The 15373-nt window shown below is 57.7% G+C and overlaps 7 protein-coding genes and 3 non-coding genes across 10 annotated transcripts; 6 read left to right on the top strand and 4 right to left on the bottom strand.

The window, feature by feature from the left end:
* Positions 1-1370: 1370 nt before the first annotated feature.
* Positions 1371-1891, bottom strand: L226DRAFT_538312 (uncharacterized protein). Its single transcript, XM_067681468.1, has 3 exons — positions 1821-1891; positions 1489-1744; positions 1371-1435 (listed from the first exon to the last, which is right to left on the bottom strand). Exons 1-2 carry the CDS (start codon positions 1866-1868, stop codon positions 1619-1621), a joined length of 174 nt encoding a protein of 57 aa, XP_067531754.1. The 5' UTR covers positions 1869-1891; the 3' UTR covers positions 1371-1435; positions 1489-1618.
* On the bottom strand, positions 1873-2900 carry L226DRAFT_469107 (TAFII28-domain-containing protein; the record flags this gene model as incomplete). The annotated part of the gene is made up of 4 exons (XM_067676190.1): positions 1873-2015; positions 2070-2166; positions 2224-2311; positions 2371-2900. The coding sequence occupies 4 exons, from the start codon at positions 2898-2900 to the stop codon at positions 1873-1875; spliced, it is 858 nt and encodes a 285-aa protein (XP_067531753.1).
* Positions 2901-3129: 229 nt separating this feature from the next.
* Positions 3130-4384, top strand: L226DRAFT_574185 (uncharacterized protein; the record flags this gene model as incomplete). Its single annotated transcript, XM_067684995.1, has 4 exons — positions 3130-3391; positions 3447-3590; positions 3701-4232; positions 4291-4384. 4 exons carry the CDS (start codon positions 3130-3132, stop codon positions 4382-4384), a joined length of 1032 nt encoding a protein of 343 aa, XP_067531752.1.
* A 423-nt stretch (positions 4385-4807) lies between these two features.
* Positions 4808-6863, top strand: L226DRAFT_574184 (uncharacterized protein; the record flags this gene model as incomplete). Its single annotated transcript, XM_067684994.1, has 3 exons — positions 4808-5147; positions 5214-5820; positions 5876-6863. 3 exons carry the CDS (start codon positions 4808-4810, stop codon positions 6861-6863), a joined length of 1935 nt encoding a protein of 644 aa, XP_067531751.1.
* A 332-nt stretch (positions 6864-7195) lies between these two features.
* L226DRAFT_t220 lies at positions 7196-7297 on the bottom strand. Its single transcript has one exon. It is a non-coding gene; the product is annotated as a tRNA-Met (tRNA).
* A 306-nt stretch (positions 7298-7603) lies between these two features.
* On the top strand, positions 7604-9239 carry L226DRAFT_538308 (ras-domain-containing protein). The gene is made up of 4 exons (XM_067681467.1): positions 7604-8021; positions 8270-8317; positions 8380-8568; positions 8761-9239. Exons 1-4 carry the CDS (start codon positions 7863-7865, stop codon positions 9034-9036), a joined length of 672 nt encoding a protein of 223 aa, XP_067531750.1. The 5' UTR covers positions 7604-7862; the 3' UTR covers positions 9037-9239.
* A 42-nt stretch (positions 9240-9281) lies between these two features.
* On the top strand, positions 9282-9383 carry L226DRAFT_t224. The gene has a single exon. It is a non-coding gene; the product is annotated as a tRNA-Met (tRNA).
* Positions 9384-9851: 468 nt separating this feature from the next.
* Positions 9852-12983, bottom strand: L226DRAFT_513588 (uncharacterized protein). The gene is made up of 5 exons (XM_067678374.1): positions 12063-12983; positions 11153-12011; positions 10996-11102; positions 10472-10939; positions 9852-10415 (listed from the first exon to the last, which is right to left on the bottom strand). Exons 1-5 carry the CDS (start codon positions 12951-12953, stop codon positions 10251-10253), a joined length of 2490 nt encoding a protein of 829 aa, XP_067531749.1. The 5' UTR covers positions 12954-12983; the 3' UTR covers positions 9852-10250.
* Positions 12984-13639: 656 nt separating this feature from the next.
* On the top strand, positions 13640-13743 carry L226DRAFT_t225. Its single transcript has one exon. It is a non-coding gene; the product is annotated as a tRNA-Met (tRNA).
* Positions 13744-14137: 394 nt separating this feature from the next.
* Positions 14138-15101, top strand: L226DRAFT_538305 (uncharacterized protein). The gene is made up of 3 exons (XM_067681466.1): positions 14138-14560; positions 14639-14763; positions 14853-15101. The coding sequence occupies exons 1-3, from the start codon at positions 14232-14234 to the stop codon at positions 14969-14971; spliced, it is 573 nt and encodes a 190-aa protein (XP_067531748.1). The 5' UTR covers positions 14138-14231; the 3' UTR covers positions 14972-15101.
* Positions 15102-15373: the final 272 nt, after the last annotated feature.

Below are 15373 nucleotides of genomic sequence, written 5' to 3'. Positions count from 1 at the left end.
CTCGGAATACCTGCGGAACGAGCCTCCCAGTCTCCCGGCTACGATTCGAGCCCGTACCGACGCTGTGGCAGTACAGGCCTGGCACAAGCATTCCGAATGCTGTCAGTGTCGCTGTCAGCCTTAGGAGGAAGTGTCATCCGTGTACTCCCGGACGCGAAGGGAACCCTGCAAGGCTCTGTACGCGTACGTATCATGCACGAGCGACATTACACTACTGAGTGCGGCGCCGGTATGGTCACGGCTCGAGACTCGAGTGAGTACGGTTACCGGTATACATACGCGCCCTCAATATCATGCTGTGCGGACTCAAGTTTGGGGGGGAGGTGTGAGCGTCCGCGCAGTGGTTCGCCGGGTTCGTGTTTCATGTCGTCAGGACCCTGGTTGTAAGTAACCTCGATCGATCGTGAACGTCGAACGTCGAACTAGTAGTATGCATGTAGTCAGCATGTCAGGGAAGAGATACATAGCCCAGGTTGCGTGTACTTATTCCCCCTCCTCGATCGTGTCTCAAGGACATTAATCGAAATAAGCAGGCTGAGAATGGAACGACCGCCGGCGAGCCGCTGCTACTTAGGACGTGTGCTCCCTCGATCCGAGATCGGACTACTACCAAGTACGTGCTGCGGTAACTCTCAGGAAGTGCGCAGCCCTAGATCTGAGGCCTGAGGAATCTTGCCGTGAAGTTGGCGGTTTGTTCGGGTCGAGCCTACTCGAGAGGAGGATCGGATGCTGTGTCCAGCATTTGCGTACTCGCCGATTCTGCTGGCAGCGCCGGGTTTAGTCCAACTTGCCAAGGAGATCGATCCACCCACCGGGTGCTGACGAGGGCCTGTAGATCTTATGTAGGAACGAGCATGGTATAGATCTAGGGTAGAGGCTATTGAGCACACGCTGGTTCGATGGGGACTGGTTGAACTCCCATGGGGCTCCCCGAACCCGATTCGCGTGTTCGTAGACTACAATTTGTCCACTGGTTAGAACGCTGAGCAAACGTAGACAATAAAGTGGGCAATACATGCGTGCCTGGCTTGGAGATGCGGCACTCGTCTAAATTATCTGCATGTACCTTCCCTTCAAAGTTCAATGTACTTGAGTCCACCCTCGAGCAAGTCACATCGCAAGCTTGCCTCCAGTGACGAGAGCAGCAGATAGTTCAATAGTAACATCGCTGTTCTACGTTCTCCGCGACGTCACTTCAGGAAGGATTTCCCCAACCTGCCAGCATGTCCGGATCTGCAGTAAGTCAGAACGATCCAAGGCTTGCCTCAGTGGGTTGGAACAGGCACTAACCTCAGCAGGATTTGGGTGTGACTCCTACGCTCTATCAGAACATGCAACGGGTAGAGGCATGACCGTGATTCGGATGGCAGGCCGGAGAGGGCTGGCGGGTGATGCAAGGACACTATGTACTCTTCGCCGTCTTGTTGAAGACGCCCTTACACCTTATCAATGATGCCGTAGCAGACGAGTGGAAAACATGCGACTGACCTACTTTCCGCTTCGCATGCAAGCGTGTTCTTTGCTAAGCGAATTCGAGCCTAAACTTGTATGGCGAATCATACACGGTCCTTGTGCTGGGCTCAGAAAACGGCAGAGAAAATATCCGTATCGTCGAATCCTAGTGGGTGGACACGAGGGCCCACCGTTGGATTCTAACCGTGCACTGCCAAGATTTTGCGGGGTCGGACCAGCATGCGGGGACTTCTGGTGGCTCAGATGCGCCGTAACCGCTAGACAACATCGCCTGTATTATGTTCCGACCAATAGATTCACGAATGAGTAGTATAAAGTACATGGACACACAAAATCATAGCACGCACGAGTCCGAAGGATGGAATAGCGCAGAAGAAGGGTGCGGCATGCGGCATGCGTCTATCGCACGAAGAGACGTTTCGACCTCAGCGGGCGCGCTGCGCCAACTCGCCCGGTCTCTTCCTGGTACATCCGGTATGCTTCGCGTAGGTGATCAGGGGACAGTGGGCCCGTCTCTCCTCGACGCGCTTGTACGCTGCGTGCTGTCGCCATTCTTCGTATTAGGGAAAGTATGATTGACAAAGGCAACGACGGACCTTTCTCGACGATCTCGCCCACAAATACTTTCGAGAAACCAGCCACGATCTGGGCGACGGGTTGCGACACTTGCTGGCCGGTCGCTTGCTGGATAACCTAAATGCGCCATGTCAACGTGAGAATGAGGGATTTCTGAAGAGGAACTGTGCGAACCTTGCGCACAGCTTGTTTTGGGAGAGCATGCCGGCGATACGCCTCGAAACGATCGTACTGTTCAGGACTGAAATTGTCCATGAGGACTCTGCGATCGCGGGCATTGAGTCAGCACCGTCAATGAACGCAGCTCGAGGGGACACGCACTTCAGGTTGTCCTTTGACTGACTCTGCCACGACAATTGCGCCGAGTAGTCGTCATCCGCCATTGCAGGCAGTATCTCATCTTCCCCGTCTCCGTCCTCCTCGCCAGCGGGGGCGCCATTGGCAGCAGCACCGCCCGTTCCCGACGGTCCAGGGGTCCCCTCCGCTCCTGCGGCGGCCGAGGTGGATGCAACTGGTTGCGTACCTGGAAGACTGAGCCCCTGCAACGCCGCCTGTGCATCCTGACTGGGTGCAGGCGTCGACCCTCCGCCTGCAGAGCTTGACCCTGCAGCTGTCCCGCTACCGACCTGCGGGTCGGCCCATTGCAGACCGCTTTGTGACTGTTGGGTTGTCGTTGGGGTTTGTGGTGCGCTCGCATTGGCGTTTGCGGTCGCGTTCTTGGGTTTGCGGCCCCGTTTCGCTCCTGTCCCGCGCGTGCCTGCAGCTCCGCCACGAGCGGGTGCTGGCGTGGATGGGTTGGCGGGGATGAATGAACGCTCCGGTACGGGATAATTTGCGAAAGGGGAGCTCATTGAGAAGATGGTGTACGGTCTTTGAGCAACGTTGGTAACCGTCAGACAGCAAGAAGTGTCAATGATGAGGGCGAAGGAACGATTGTTGTAGTTGCGGTCCAAAAGCGTGAGCGCCGACGCCTACGTTGACCGTCACAATTTCGCAAACGCCGCTCGTCCCTCGTTAACCCCTGCCCCCATTCTACCCTACATAGTTCAACCCCGTGGCACCTTCGTCGTCTTTTCTGCTATGGCGCGCAGCGTGTACAGCCCGAGTCCCTCACCCAGTTTGCGGTCCAGCACGGACTTTTCCGACTCCTCTGACGAAGACGTCGGCTCGTATGGAGAGGCGGTCGAATATGCAGGCTCAGCATCAAGGCCAGGCTCCCCAGTCACAGCAGACGCAAGCATGGCGGTGGAGGACCAGGAGGCGGATACCATGACTTGTCAATGGGAAGATTGTGGCAAAGTCTTCAACCATCTACCGACTCTCATTGATCACATACACAATGGTGAGCGGCCAAGTGTGCATACACAGCGTCATCGGGAGTCTGATGGGTTAGCCAGACCATATCGGCGTGCACAAGTCCAATTATACCTGCGAGTGGGCGGGTTGCGTCCGTCGCGGGATAGCCCAGACTTCGCGATTCGCGCTCATCTCGCACATACGGTCGCATACTGGAGAGAAGCCGTTCACATGTCCACGGCCAGGTACGTTGCTCGTTGTAATCTGTTCGCTGTCAGGCGTGTGCATGTGTATTCGAACTTGAGACTCATACATGCGCGTTGTGGTTCACATGGATTGACATCATCGTATCCAGAGTGCGACAAGTCCTTCACGCGTTCCGATGCGCTAGCAAAGCACATGCGGATACAGCACAACATCTCGCCTCCCTTGCCTGGCCGCGGAGGCAACAGGAAGCGCAAGCGCGAGGAGCCAGAGGCTGCCGTGACCCACCCGCCAGACCCATATGGCTACTCGACGTTCAAAGTCGAGCAACAAGCCAACGACGATGACGAGTTCCGCGTGTCGCCTGTCGAGGGCGGCGTCCCCAACTCGCGACAGCCTCAGACTCCTGCTCGGCAGTATTCTCCAGAACCAGGGACCTTCGAGTACGACCCCGAAGACGAGCTTCCGCCACACCTGTTGCGGCAGGCCGACCCCGCGACGGGGCTGATCATGGGCCGCTCTCACACGCAAGTGCGCTACATGCTCATGAAAGCGAAGCACCGCTGGGCACTTGAGCAACACGAAGCGCTTGTCGAGGAGCTGCGCGTTTTGCGACACGAAGAGAAGTGCTGGAAGGAGCGCAAGGACGCACTGCTGGACGAGCTGTTGAGGAAACAGTTCGGGTAAGTCATGTTTCCTTCCTCATCATCGCTGACAGTACTGACCATGCATCTCATCTAGTGCGCAAGCGGAGCAGCTTACCAACCCCCTCGTCATGGCGGCCCAGAACACATACGTGTACCAGCCCGAGCGGGAGGAGGATCCGTATGCGTAACCGACCGCTACCTACCCGTTATCGATGCCCGATCCGCTGCGCTCGGGCGCTCTCGTGTACCAGTATGTCCGACCATCTCACACTTCTGTATTTTATGGACCAGGTTAATCGCTCTGCTGAATATTTGCGAGTTGGTGGGGAGAGCACCGTGAAGCACAGTGTACTGAGACGCACCAGGAAGGCGAAGGTAAGGCGCACAGGAAGTCTAGACTCTGGCATCTAAGCGCTTTGGCGTCTATCTGCCACGTTGTTTGATGGGTCTTTCCCAAACGGGCGAACAAGAAAAGGCGGTCCTTGCAACCCAGCACCAGCCCAAGCTGCTTGTATCCCAACCACCACCGCAACCACCACTTTCTCCCAGTCTGATACCCTCCTGCAGTTAAGCAGCATCTCTCATCCACTGTTCACTCGATATAGCACACTATGGCGCCTCTGAAGAGACACTACACCATTGCTCTAACCACGTCCGAACAGGACATCCCGGTCGCGACGTCGGACCCCGTCGTTGAGACCTCAGCTCCCCGCCGCAGCTCTCGCTTGCGTGCCTCTTCTACTGCACCCACAGCCTCTAGCTCCCGCCAGCCGTCATTCGCTCCCGCTTCCAGGCGTTCGTCGCCGAGGGCTCCATCCACCATCCAAACGACTCCGGCACGGCCACTTCGTTCCAACAAGGGCAAGGGCCTGCATCAGCGGCAGCACTCTATCTCAGAAGACCCCAACCTCTCTCCGTTCCGTAACCCGGCGTACGTAGCGCCCCAGCTAGGTGAGTCTCCCCAACCATCCACCTGCCCTTGCCGTCCTGACCGCCCGTTGGTGGCCGCGTGGAAAGCAATCCCTTCCGATGCCCCCGAAGCGCTCCTGCGACCTGAGTCGTCTCCCCTCCAAGGGCTGACTCCCCAAACTCCTCCGCTCCGCCGACGGAAACCCGCGCGTCGACGACAGGCTTCGTCCTCGCCCCAGCCACTCCAATCACGTGCCCAACCACCTTCTCCCCCTCCGAATGAGCAGAACGAGGAAGATGACGACTACGATGTCCAGCTCCCCTACACAACCGAGAACAACGTCGTCTTCAACTACCCACCGCATGACCCCAACGACAACTACTGGTTCGAAGAAATGTACGGTCACATCGAGGCCGACGGTTACATCAAGCGACTCCTCGGGGACGTCAAGAATGCAGTTGCCCACAGGCTCTTGCATTCAACCACGGTCGAGCTCGAGCTCGGAGATCTTCTGAAGAACTACGACCGTATGCTTCGGGAAATTGGGGTGGAACAGGGCGAGAAGTATGAGAAGTTCTTGCGTCAGGAGACAGGGTTGCTGGTCGTCCCGGGCCGGAACGAGGAGGGTGTCGTGCATTTCCGCCAGGCTCCCCCGCCCTCTCAGCCTCTGCAGCTGAACTCGAGGATATTTGGTGCGCCGGTCGTGCCGAATGGGTGAGTCTCTTTCAATTGTGGATCCCCAAACACAAGCCTGATACCCTTGTGGCAGGCCTAGTGCCCCGCGTACGAAGCGTATCAAGCATATTGAGCTTGGATCCGAAGAGCTCGTGCCCACCGAGCCGGTCGAGCCGCGCTCCAGCTCAGTAATTAGCTCTCCCTCCAACAACGCGTCCTTCCGCGCGCAGAAGCGTCGTATCGAGGCTGCCTCCTCGGCCTCGGAGACCGTCTTCATCGACTTCCCGAAGCTCAAGCGTCGCCGGACTACCCCCGGTCCTGTGTTCCGCTACTCTCCCCTCCCGCCGTCGTCGCCCCTCCCGTCGACCCACGCCTCCAGCAGCGAGTCGGGCTCTCCGCGTCCCGAGCCTGCACGCCTCTCGCCCGTCGCTGAAGAGGCTGCTGAGGCTGAGGCTGAGGCTGTTGTCCCAGTCGCTGAAGAGAGCGCTGAGGTTGGGAACACGGCCGTCATTCTAGACAGCGACCCCTCCTGGATCCCCGACGGCAGCGACGTCGAGAATATTGACCCCAACGGCAAGGAGGTCAGTGAGGTCTTAGCTGCCGTGGAGAAGATGGTCGCCACTACCAAGGAAGCTGAGGATAATGTGCCCCCGCCCGCGCCGATTCCGGACGAAGTCTACCGCGCGCGCTGGGAGGCAATCTTTCCGTACTACGTCCCGCCTCCGTCGAGCCAAATGGACATTCCGATGGCGTGGCCGCCCCGCTCGGACGAGGTCGTCGACGAGGAGAACAAGGACGGCGCCGGCGAGGAGGCGGAGGCGGACACAAGCTTTGGCCAGAGCGTCAGCGCGGCGCTCGCGAGGGCGAAGGGCAAAGGCAAAGGCAAAGGCAAGGCTGTCGCGAAGGAAGAACGCAAGGACTACGTCCCTGAAGACCCGCTCGCTGTTGAGGCTCGGGAGTTCTGGGCCAAAACCCTACGGAATCGCCCCGAGGATGGAAGCCCGCTCATGTCCAAGGAGGCCTATAGAAAGCAGGCAGAGGACAAGATCTGGCCGCCGTACAACTCCCAGCTGTACTCCTGAGCTTGCGGCTGCTCCAGCCGGGTCGCAGTCCTACTCCATTTGTACGAAGCTTTTTCTTCTTCTTTGCTGCTAGTGTAATTGTATCACGATCTCAGTTGACTCTTCCTCCACTTCCCAAGTAGCGATGTACAAGGGAATTGGTCGGAGGTAGTAGATCTTGTACCAGTAGATACTGGACCATCGGTCGTGCCCTCTCATATTTCTGTACTCTGTATACCACACGTTTCAATAAATACATGTAAAGCTCCGCTTTAGCACTGCAGTCTGTGAGCGGGCCTACAAAACAAAAAGGAACAAAAGAGCAGCAATAGTCTAGTTCAAACAGTGATCATTGCTCGGAGTGAGGATCGAACTCACGACCTCAGGATTGCCCGCCTAATGGCGGTCATACTGCTGTATGAGACCTGCGCTCTAACCAACTGAGCCATCCAAGCACAGGCTCGATGCTCTACTATCTGTAATTGATCATAAGCAATCAAGATAGCCCACCTTTAATACCTTGCGTGCAGGTCACCTCAGGTTATGTGTCTATCCCTAACGCAACACATCCGGCTATAACTAAACGATGTATTTCCTGAAGACTAGGAAGTATGCTACAAGCTGACAAGTACTTACCTATACTTCCTAGTACTGACAGACTCGGAGGTTACAGCGATGATGTCACGCAGAATGGGCGTCTTGGGGCAAGGACCGCGCGGGGGTCGCGTTTATATGGTCCGTTCAGCCGAGCCACCGAGGTTGTTTCCTGCCACCTCCAGCCCGTCTTGCTTCAGTCCTTCTCCCTCTGTCTCTTTCTCAGCGTCCTAGATATCGTCTGCGGCCGCAGGACAAGTCGTGTACTGTGCATAGTCCAACTGCTTTCACGTGAATCTCATCTCGCTCGACATATCTCTGCGTTCTGAAGATAATACTCGTCTCCTACATTCTGTAATCTTGGTCCACATTCTCGCATTTTGGTCACGAATACGATTAAACACACGAACGTAACGACACCACGCAATGGCTCAGTCACAGGATAAGGCGAACGCACCAATCAACGTCAAGTTGCTCCTCATCGGGAACTCGTCCGTCGGGAAGAGCAGTCTGCTGCTCCGGTTCTCGGACGAGCAATGGCTGCCGGAGGATGAATCGAGCGCGACAATAGGCGTCGACTTCAGGGTGAGTACAATCCATTATTCCAGTCTGCGTTCTCTCGTAGGCCTGCAGAGAGGCAGGTTCCCTTCGCCAAAGAGTTCATGAGTCTCCATCCATACGGCAGCGGTGCTGGGCTGTCGGCTTACCAGCGTTGTGCTCCGTCCGTCGTTGCGTAATGTACCAATGCTAGGACTCGTCCCGGACCTTCCGCGGTTATCCGGGTGTCCCCCCATTTCCACCGCCAGTCTTGCTCACTTGTTCCTCCGCTGCAGGTACACAAGATGGACGTGAAGGGGAAGAAGGTCAAGCTGAGCATATGGGTGCGTCCCCACTCGCAGCTTCATCCCGCACATGGACGCTCACCGCCCGACTATCGGGATAGGATACTGCTGGGCAGGAGCGCTTCCGGACAATCACGTCCTCGTATTACCGCGGCGCGCAGGGCATCATCCTCGTGTACGACGTCGCGAACCGCGAGTCGTTCGACGCGCTCCCGAAGTGGTTCACGGAGCTAGAGACGTACGTCTCGAGCGCGGTCGTCAAGATCATTGTGGGCAACAAGGTGGACAAGGTACGTCGCCGTGGCCCTGGTGCCCCTTGTGGTCAAAATCCAGACAGTCACTTACCGCTACTATCTCCTCCTCATGTCACTATCCTTGGCCGCGGCGTATTTGGGACCCTTCCACCACGTGCACCCCTCGAAACGCCCCCCTCGCCTCACTTCATCCCACGCACCACATGCACCCCCATACACACCGCACAGGAATTCTCGCGCCAAGTGCCCGCGTCGGAAGGCCAGGCCTTCGCCACGCGCATGAACGCCCTCTTCGTCGAGGCGTCCGCCAAGACCGCCGTCGGCGTCCAGGAGGCGTTCCGCGACGTCGTCGAGCGCATCCTCGACACGCCCGAGCTCTGGCAGACCGGCGCCAACAACGTGCGCAAGTCCAACTCCGGGCGGAGGAGCGGCGACGACATGCCCGGGAGCATCGACCTGAGCAGGGAGCCGGAGGAGGCCGAGGGCGGGGGGTGCTCATGTTGACGTTGACTCTGAGCCGCGGCCCGCCAGCTGCTCGTGGTTTCGGCCCTCAGGCTTTTTCGTGCAATGTGTTGGGATTCGGGACCCCTCTCATCGGCTACGTTACGGACTTACCTTGGTGCACGATGAGACGTTTGTATACATAGATATCACATCATCCGGATACGCTACAGTAATACCCTCTCAGATGCTTTTCGCCAAGGATCATGTGTACTCCGTCTATACTGCGCAATACGTCTGACCTCCAAGCTTGGATGGCTCAGTTGGTTAGAGCGCAGGTCTCATACAGTCGTATGACCATCTTCGGATGGGCAATCCTGAGGTCGTGAGTTCGATCCTCACTCCGAGCAATAAAAGCTAAAAGAAATGGTTTTTCATCCGGTTCTTCTGGAGCCCCGGGGCCTGTCAAGGCCTGTGATTTTGGATGAGAGCCATCCAGGCCATCGGGAAACTTGTAGGTTACGGGCCCGAACCCCATTGACGCTGACACTGGATACCACGCGGACTTCGCAAACGACAATATCTGAGACGCTTATCCGGATATCCACCCCCGCGCCCATGGTCGCGAAGAGCGCGAAACTCTAAGAATGGCTATTGACGTCCTTCGGCCAAGCTAGTTTCTGATGTGCTGTTCCCCGCTCTATCACTATTAAGCACGCAGCTTCTGGCTGGTAGGCTGCAGCTACCGCACGAGCGAGATATCCACCAACCACGAGGCAGCCAGCGCCGCTCTCCCTCCGCGTCCTCGGGGGGATCCCTGACGGCAGATATGTGAGTATCCTGACGCGCTCCCCTTCATCAAGCTTCACCCGCGTCGCGGCGACAATCCAGATATCCCGAGCACCGTTCTCCAGCAGCACGCCACGATCCAAATCCATTAGAGGACGTATATTCCGTAAGAGACAGATGTGCAGTGATAGTACAAAAGGTGATCCATCCAAGCGACAAGAGAGAACGTAACCGTCTAGAAGTACAGCGAGGCGACGAGCTCACCACCACCTCACTCTCTCCTCTCCATCACTTCCCCTGTCAATCTAGACGACAAAAGTCCATGCCCGCGACGACACCATGTGCGATCAGAACCGTGAACCCACAGCGGGCACAGCGCCGTACGGAAGACGACCTATGGACGAAACCGCTAGCGAAGGACTTGATCCCAGATGGGTATGGAGTGCGGAAAAGGGAGAAGAGGAGAGTGAGGAACGGCAGCCTCGAGCTCAGAATGGCCACGACAACGAGTACGCCGTCGACTTCTGGATGACCCATGCGAGCCATGGCCAGTCGTCGTCGTCGTCATCATCATCGTCATCATCACCGTCGCCCGGAGCGGGGTCCTCGGGAGGAGGTACGTCGCTGCGGCACTCGGCGGGGGTGACATAGCCCTAACACATTTCGTTCAGCTCAAGCAGCATCGAAAAAAGGACAGAGGCGGACTCACGTTCGTGCGGACTCCTCCACCCCACGGCGTGCGGCCCTCGACCTTGGAGTCGACACCGAGACCGCGCGAGGCAAACGCCTCCCAGATGTCGCAGAAGTTCTCACCGCCAGTGAGCGTCTTGTCCGCGGCGAGGATTGCGTCACGGGCGTCGAAGAACGACGGCCGGCACGGCTGGAGCTTCATCCCATCGAGGACAAGCTGGACGATAAGCGAGTTGCCATGCTTGGGCACGAGCGGCTTCGGCTTCCCGTCCTCGGTGTACTCCTGAGGGCGGTAGAAGTCGCCCTCGGGGATGGTGCCGTCCTCGAGCGGCTTGGGCGGGAAGAGGTCGTCGACGAAGCCGTGCTTCTCGATGAGCCGCTGGGAGACAACCCAAAGGAACTGGGCCCAGACTTCACCAATCGCGTGGACACCCCAGTAGCCGGGCTTGTCAAGAGTCTTGTAGGTCGACGGGTTGACAGTCTCGTTCTACGGACACGGAGGATGAGTTCAGCGGACGTACGATACGAAACCAAAAGACATACCAAAGAGTACGGGTAGTTACGGATACCCTTCTCCATGTTCGCGGCCCAAGAGCCCATAGCGTAGTCGGAGTAGTTCTTGTTGCTACGGATGGTTGTCGCCAGGAAATCTATATATTGCGGTCAGATTCTGTAACACGCACAGGACATGCACACTTACCACCCCAGCCTTCACCCATACCACCAGACTCGCCCCAGCCAAGACAACCGGAGTTGGCAGGTCCACCAGTAAGACGCGTGCTCAAGCCGTGGCTAAGCTCGTGGATGACGATGCCAGCCTCGAGATCACCATCGCGGTAGGGGTTGGCGGTGTTCCAGAGGTACATCCTGCAGCGACCGTTCTGACCATCAGGCGGGGTCATGAAGTTCGCGTTGTTGTAACCGCTGCCATCCTGGGCGTTGGCGATGACTGCGTCGTTCTCCTGGCCACCACGACCGAAGTTGTGCTGCTGGAAGTTACCAGCAACTTCGGTGAAGCCGTAGCGGTAATAGAGATCGTGAACCATGTTAGAGGTGTAGAACAGCTGCGTGATGGTGGCGTTGATGTATTTCTTCGCCTCCTCGAGCGCGTCCTCGGTATCAGTCTCCTTCGGGCTGTACTTGTAGTCGAAGCTCTTGTCGGCAGCATCGGGACGGTAGTTGTTAACCCAGTTGTTACGCCCTTCCCAGTCCTCATGAGCGAAGACATTGTTGCCCCAAGTCGTCGTCGTGTTCCGGATCTTAGACGAGTCCTTCAGGCGGAGATGGAGCGACTGAGGGTCGTTCGAGTAGGGGAGGGCATGCCAACCGAGAGGGGACGCGAGCGAGTCAAAGTTCTCCTTCTGGATGGAACGCTCACCAACTGAGGGGTCGTTGATACCCCACGCAAAGACGTTGTAGGTAGCACCCTCCGGCTCCTTGGGAATGGGCGCGAAGGGAACGGGGGAGTCGGAAGCCCAGTCGACGACCGAGATGATCCGGTGCGGCGCCTCAGCGGAGACAGCAGCTTCGTACCAGTTGTCCTGCATCTCCACCTCAAACTAAAAGAACAGTCAGCCTGATTCGGGGACCAGGTCAGTATCAAGACACACCTTCCAAACGAGCTGCAGGGAGGTCGCATCACCAGTCGGAACCTGGACGAACGCCAGACGGCCCTTAACGGGGTTCACGGCGTCGGGCACGTTCTCGACGGTGAAAGAAGGAGGGTGGTTCCCGGAAAGGTGGTGTTCGAAGGAGACACGCATCTCGGGGAGGAACTTGCCTGGGTTGCCGATGAGCTCGGCGCTGAGCTCCTGGTTGGGAGTGGCAGCGATCATGAACTGCAGGAGGGCCTTGGTGACGTCGCTTGAAGCGTAGTCCTCCGCGGCAGCAAAGTCAGGGTGGTCGGCCATGATGTCGGGAAGCTGCACGGTCTCGCAGTTCCAGTCGTAGAGGGATCCAAGCTGCTGGAGAATCCTGCGACGGTCGCTGTCAACACCCGACGAGGGGTCGATGTCCTGGAGCTGGGAGGAGATCTCCTTCTCGAGAGACTCGCAGTACTCGGCGTGGGGGTTGACAGCGGGCTGCGCACCGAAGAGCTGTGCACCCTTGGGACGGAAGAACGAGTCACCGTAGGAGAGGACGACACCATCCTTGATGTTGAGGTTGATGTCGCCGTCAGCGACCTCGATGCCATTCACGTACTGACGGACGAAGACATGGGTGACACCGGTGGCGGCGTCGGTGTACGAATCCTTACGGATCTGGAAGGAGCCGTCGGGGATATCGCGGACGAGATCCTCTACGAAGAGACGAGCGACCTCGTAGGGGTCTTGGCTGGTACGGAGGAGACTTGCATGGTAGACAGGATTGGTGTGGTACGCAGCGTGGGGGAGAACAGGGCCGAAGCTCATGGTCTTGCGACGGGGCGCAGCATGAGAGTCGTGAGCGAGTGCGCCAGCAAGGCCGGCGGCAGCGACAGCGGCGACGAACAAACGACGCATGCTGGAAGAAGGGAATGGAAGGGAGACAAGCGGGAGTGAGATGCAGAGGACTCCCCGACGGCGAAGAGGGGGAGGTGATGGTTGGGGAGAAAGAGCCGTCCGCGCGTCCCCGCCCTCTTATCTACTACGCCGGAGCCCCACGCGACGCTGGACACCCGCATTTGGCCAGTCAAACGCCCAAAATGGCTCCGCGCAGCCTCTTCACACTCCGTCACACCGCTCCCACGCCCCTTCCCGCTCTCTCTTCGGCGCTCTCCCTGCTGCCCGACTGAGCCTGCTCAGCAACGTCTGCTGGCACTACCATCACACGTCGATCCTCGGCTGCATGCCCTGGCTGTCCTTATCGTCCTTGAGGCGTCCTGGTAAGTCCACAGGTCGTTCGGTGGCATATCGGCTGCGTTCTTTCTGTCACGCGAGCGGCGTATGTATATGGCAACACCAGGATCTGTGTCATTGTCACCACTTCCGTGTCATCTTGCGTGTATCACACGAGTTGGGGTACCTGAGCCTCGCACGACCGCAGCATCCTCTTTGCGTATGCGTACCGTGGGCGGGCTGTGCTTTCCGGCCCATCTGTGTACCAGGTTTCTAATCCTGCACATGGCACTACGGTTGTGACTCTGGTTCACGACTCATTCAGCCTGCTGTCCGCTGGTATTGTCTATAGGAAAAACATTACAGACATCGCTTGGATGGCTCAGTTGGTTAGAGCGCAGGTCTCATACGATCGTGTGACCACTGTCGATGGTGGGTAATCCTGAGGTCGTGAGTTCGATCCTCACTCCGAGCAGTATGACTCGCCGGTCCATTTTTTATGCTCCACGGTGTGCGACTGCAATCCGACGACACTCTTTAATGAATTCCATACAATCTGTTCGTTACTGGAGACATTGCAAGGCAGTGTCTCTGTATGCAAGCGGTAGGATATATCGGTCCTTGGGATGCGGTGCCGCCGCCCGTCAACGTCTCGAGGCGGCATTAATTCACGCATAGCTTTAGAGCCGAGACAGTGACATCCGCCACGATTTTTAATGATATCGATCCCGAGTTGGCAAGGCACGCCGCACAGTATCATTATGACAAGTAGGTTGAGCGCACCTGGAAGTACCAGTACTGGTATATAGCAGTCCGCGAGGTCCGTCGTGGTGAGTGAACTCGTACTGGTACTCCTCAAGACCTCCTCGAGCTCTAACTCGAGTGCCGCCAGCGAACTCGCTGACCCACCGCCACAGTTCTTGCATATAGGTGATCTAGGTGACCCTCGCCATACGATCCCACATGCATATGGCTTCGTCGAACGACACCGATAGCACTCTGTCTCCCAATCCTCCAAATTCCGGCATGAACGCGCAGGATACATCCGCGTCAGACCCTACCCTCGAACACCCTCTTCCACTGGGCACAGAGCATCCTCCCGAGCCAGGGCCAAGTCAAACAGTCTCCGAAGTCACCCTCGTGGAAGTGACCCTCCTCGGGGACCTCGTCCGCATCCTCAGCGCCACGGAAGCGCACCAGCGCGCCCTGCTCGAGCAGGAGCAGCGCGCGAACGCACACCGCGCCGCCCTCGTTGACACGCAGAAGATGCTCGCTGCCTCGGCGATCCGCAGGTGCGTCGTGCCCTATTCTCTGAGTCTGTACCGGGAGAGGAGTGGATGCTGATTGTCATGGCGCGGCTTGTCTTGCAGCGAACTGAGGGCGTACAACAGCATGTCGACCAAGTGGAGACCGCTCCCGCTCATGAACGGCGAGCCGTTCCCTGCGTCGGATGTCGAGTTCCCGGAGAACGTGTGGTCACTCAAGAGCATGACAGGTTCGTACTCTCCTCTTGCGCTTCGTTGCATATGATCATGAGAACGCCGAGGCTGACGGTCTGTACCGCTTTGGATGCATATGATGCAGAGGCGCAGGTGCGGCGGGTGGCGGAGGCGTATGAGATTGGGATGGACGAGCATGATCTGGAGCATGCGAGGGATAATGTTGCGATTTTTGTTACTGGACAGAGGATCGGGAGGAGGTAGTGATGAGCTGTGCCAGACCATGTATTGCCCGGGTCTCGAGATGAAGGACGTCATCGATCGGACTATACGTGCACTGTAGCGTACTTTACATGTTCTTCGGCTCCGCACCGGCAGTTTTTCTCATCGAACCGGAATGATACATTCGCAAGAAGAATTCCATGTGAGCTCACTGCAATGAGTTGACACGGCATGCCGAAGAGGCTGACCCGTGCAACCAGTGCGGCGGCGCAGCGAGCCTGCCTGCCAGCGTCTCGCTTCCGAGGGATATAAGTCCCGTTCTCGCGACGATCCGCTCTTGGCTGCATACCATCACCATCCTGGGGGGCGGGGGCCACACATTCGGAGGCTCGCCGAAGACGGTTGCACTAGGTGGTGAGTACTGAGTTAGCTTGCTGCGCTTGG

The sequence above is a fragment of the Lentinus tigrinus genome (genome assembly GCF_003813185.1).
Source record: "Lentinus tigrinus ALCF2SS1-7 unplaced genomic scaffold L226scaffold_31, whole genome shotgun sequence".
Classification (NCBI taxonomy): domain Eukaryota; kingdom Fungi; phylum Basidiomycota; class Agaricomycetes; order Polyporales; family Polyporaceae; genus Lentinus; species Lentinus tigrinus.
This window is presented reverse-complemented; position numbering and strand designations above follow the sequence as displayed.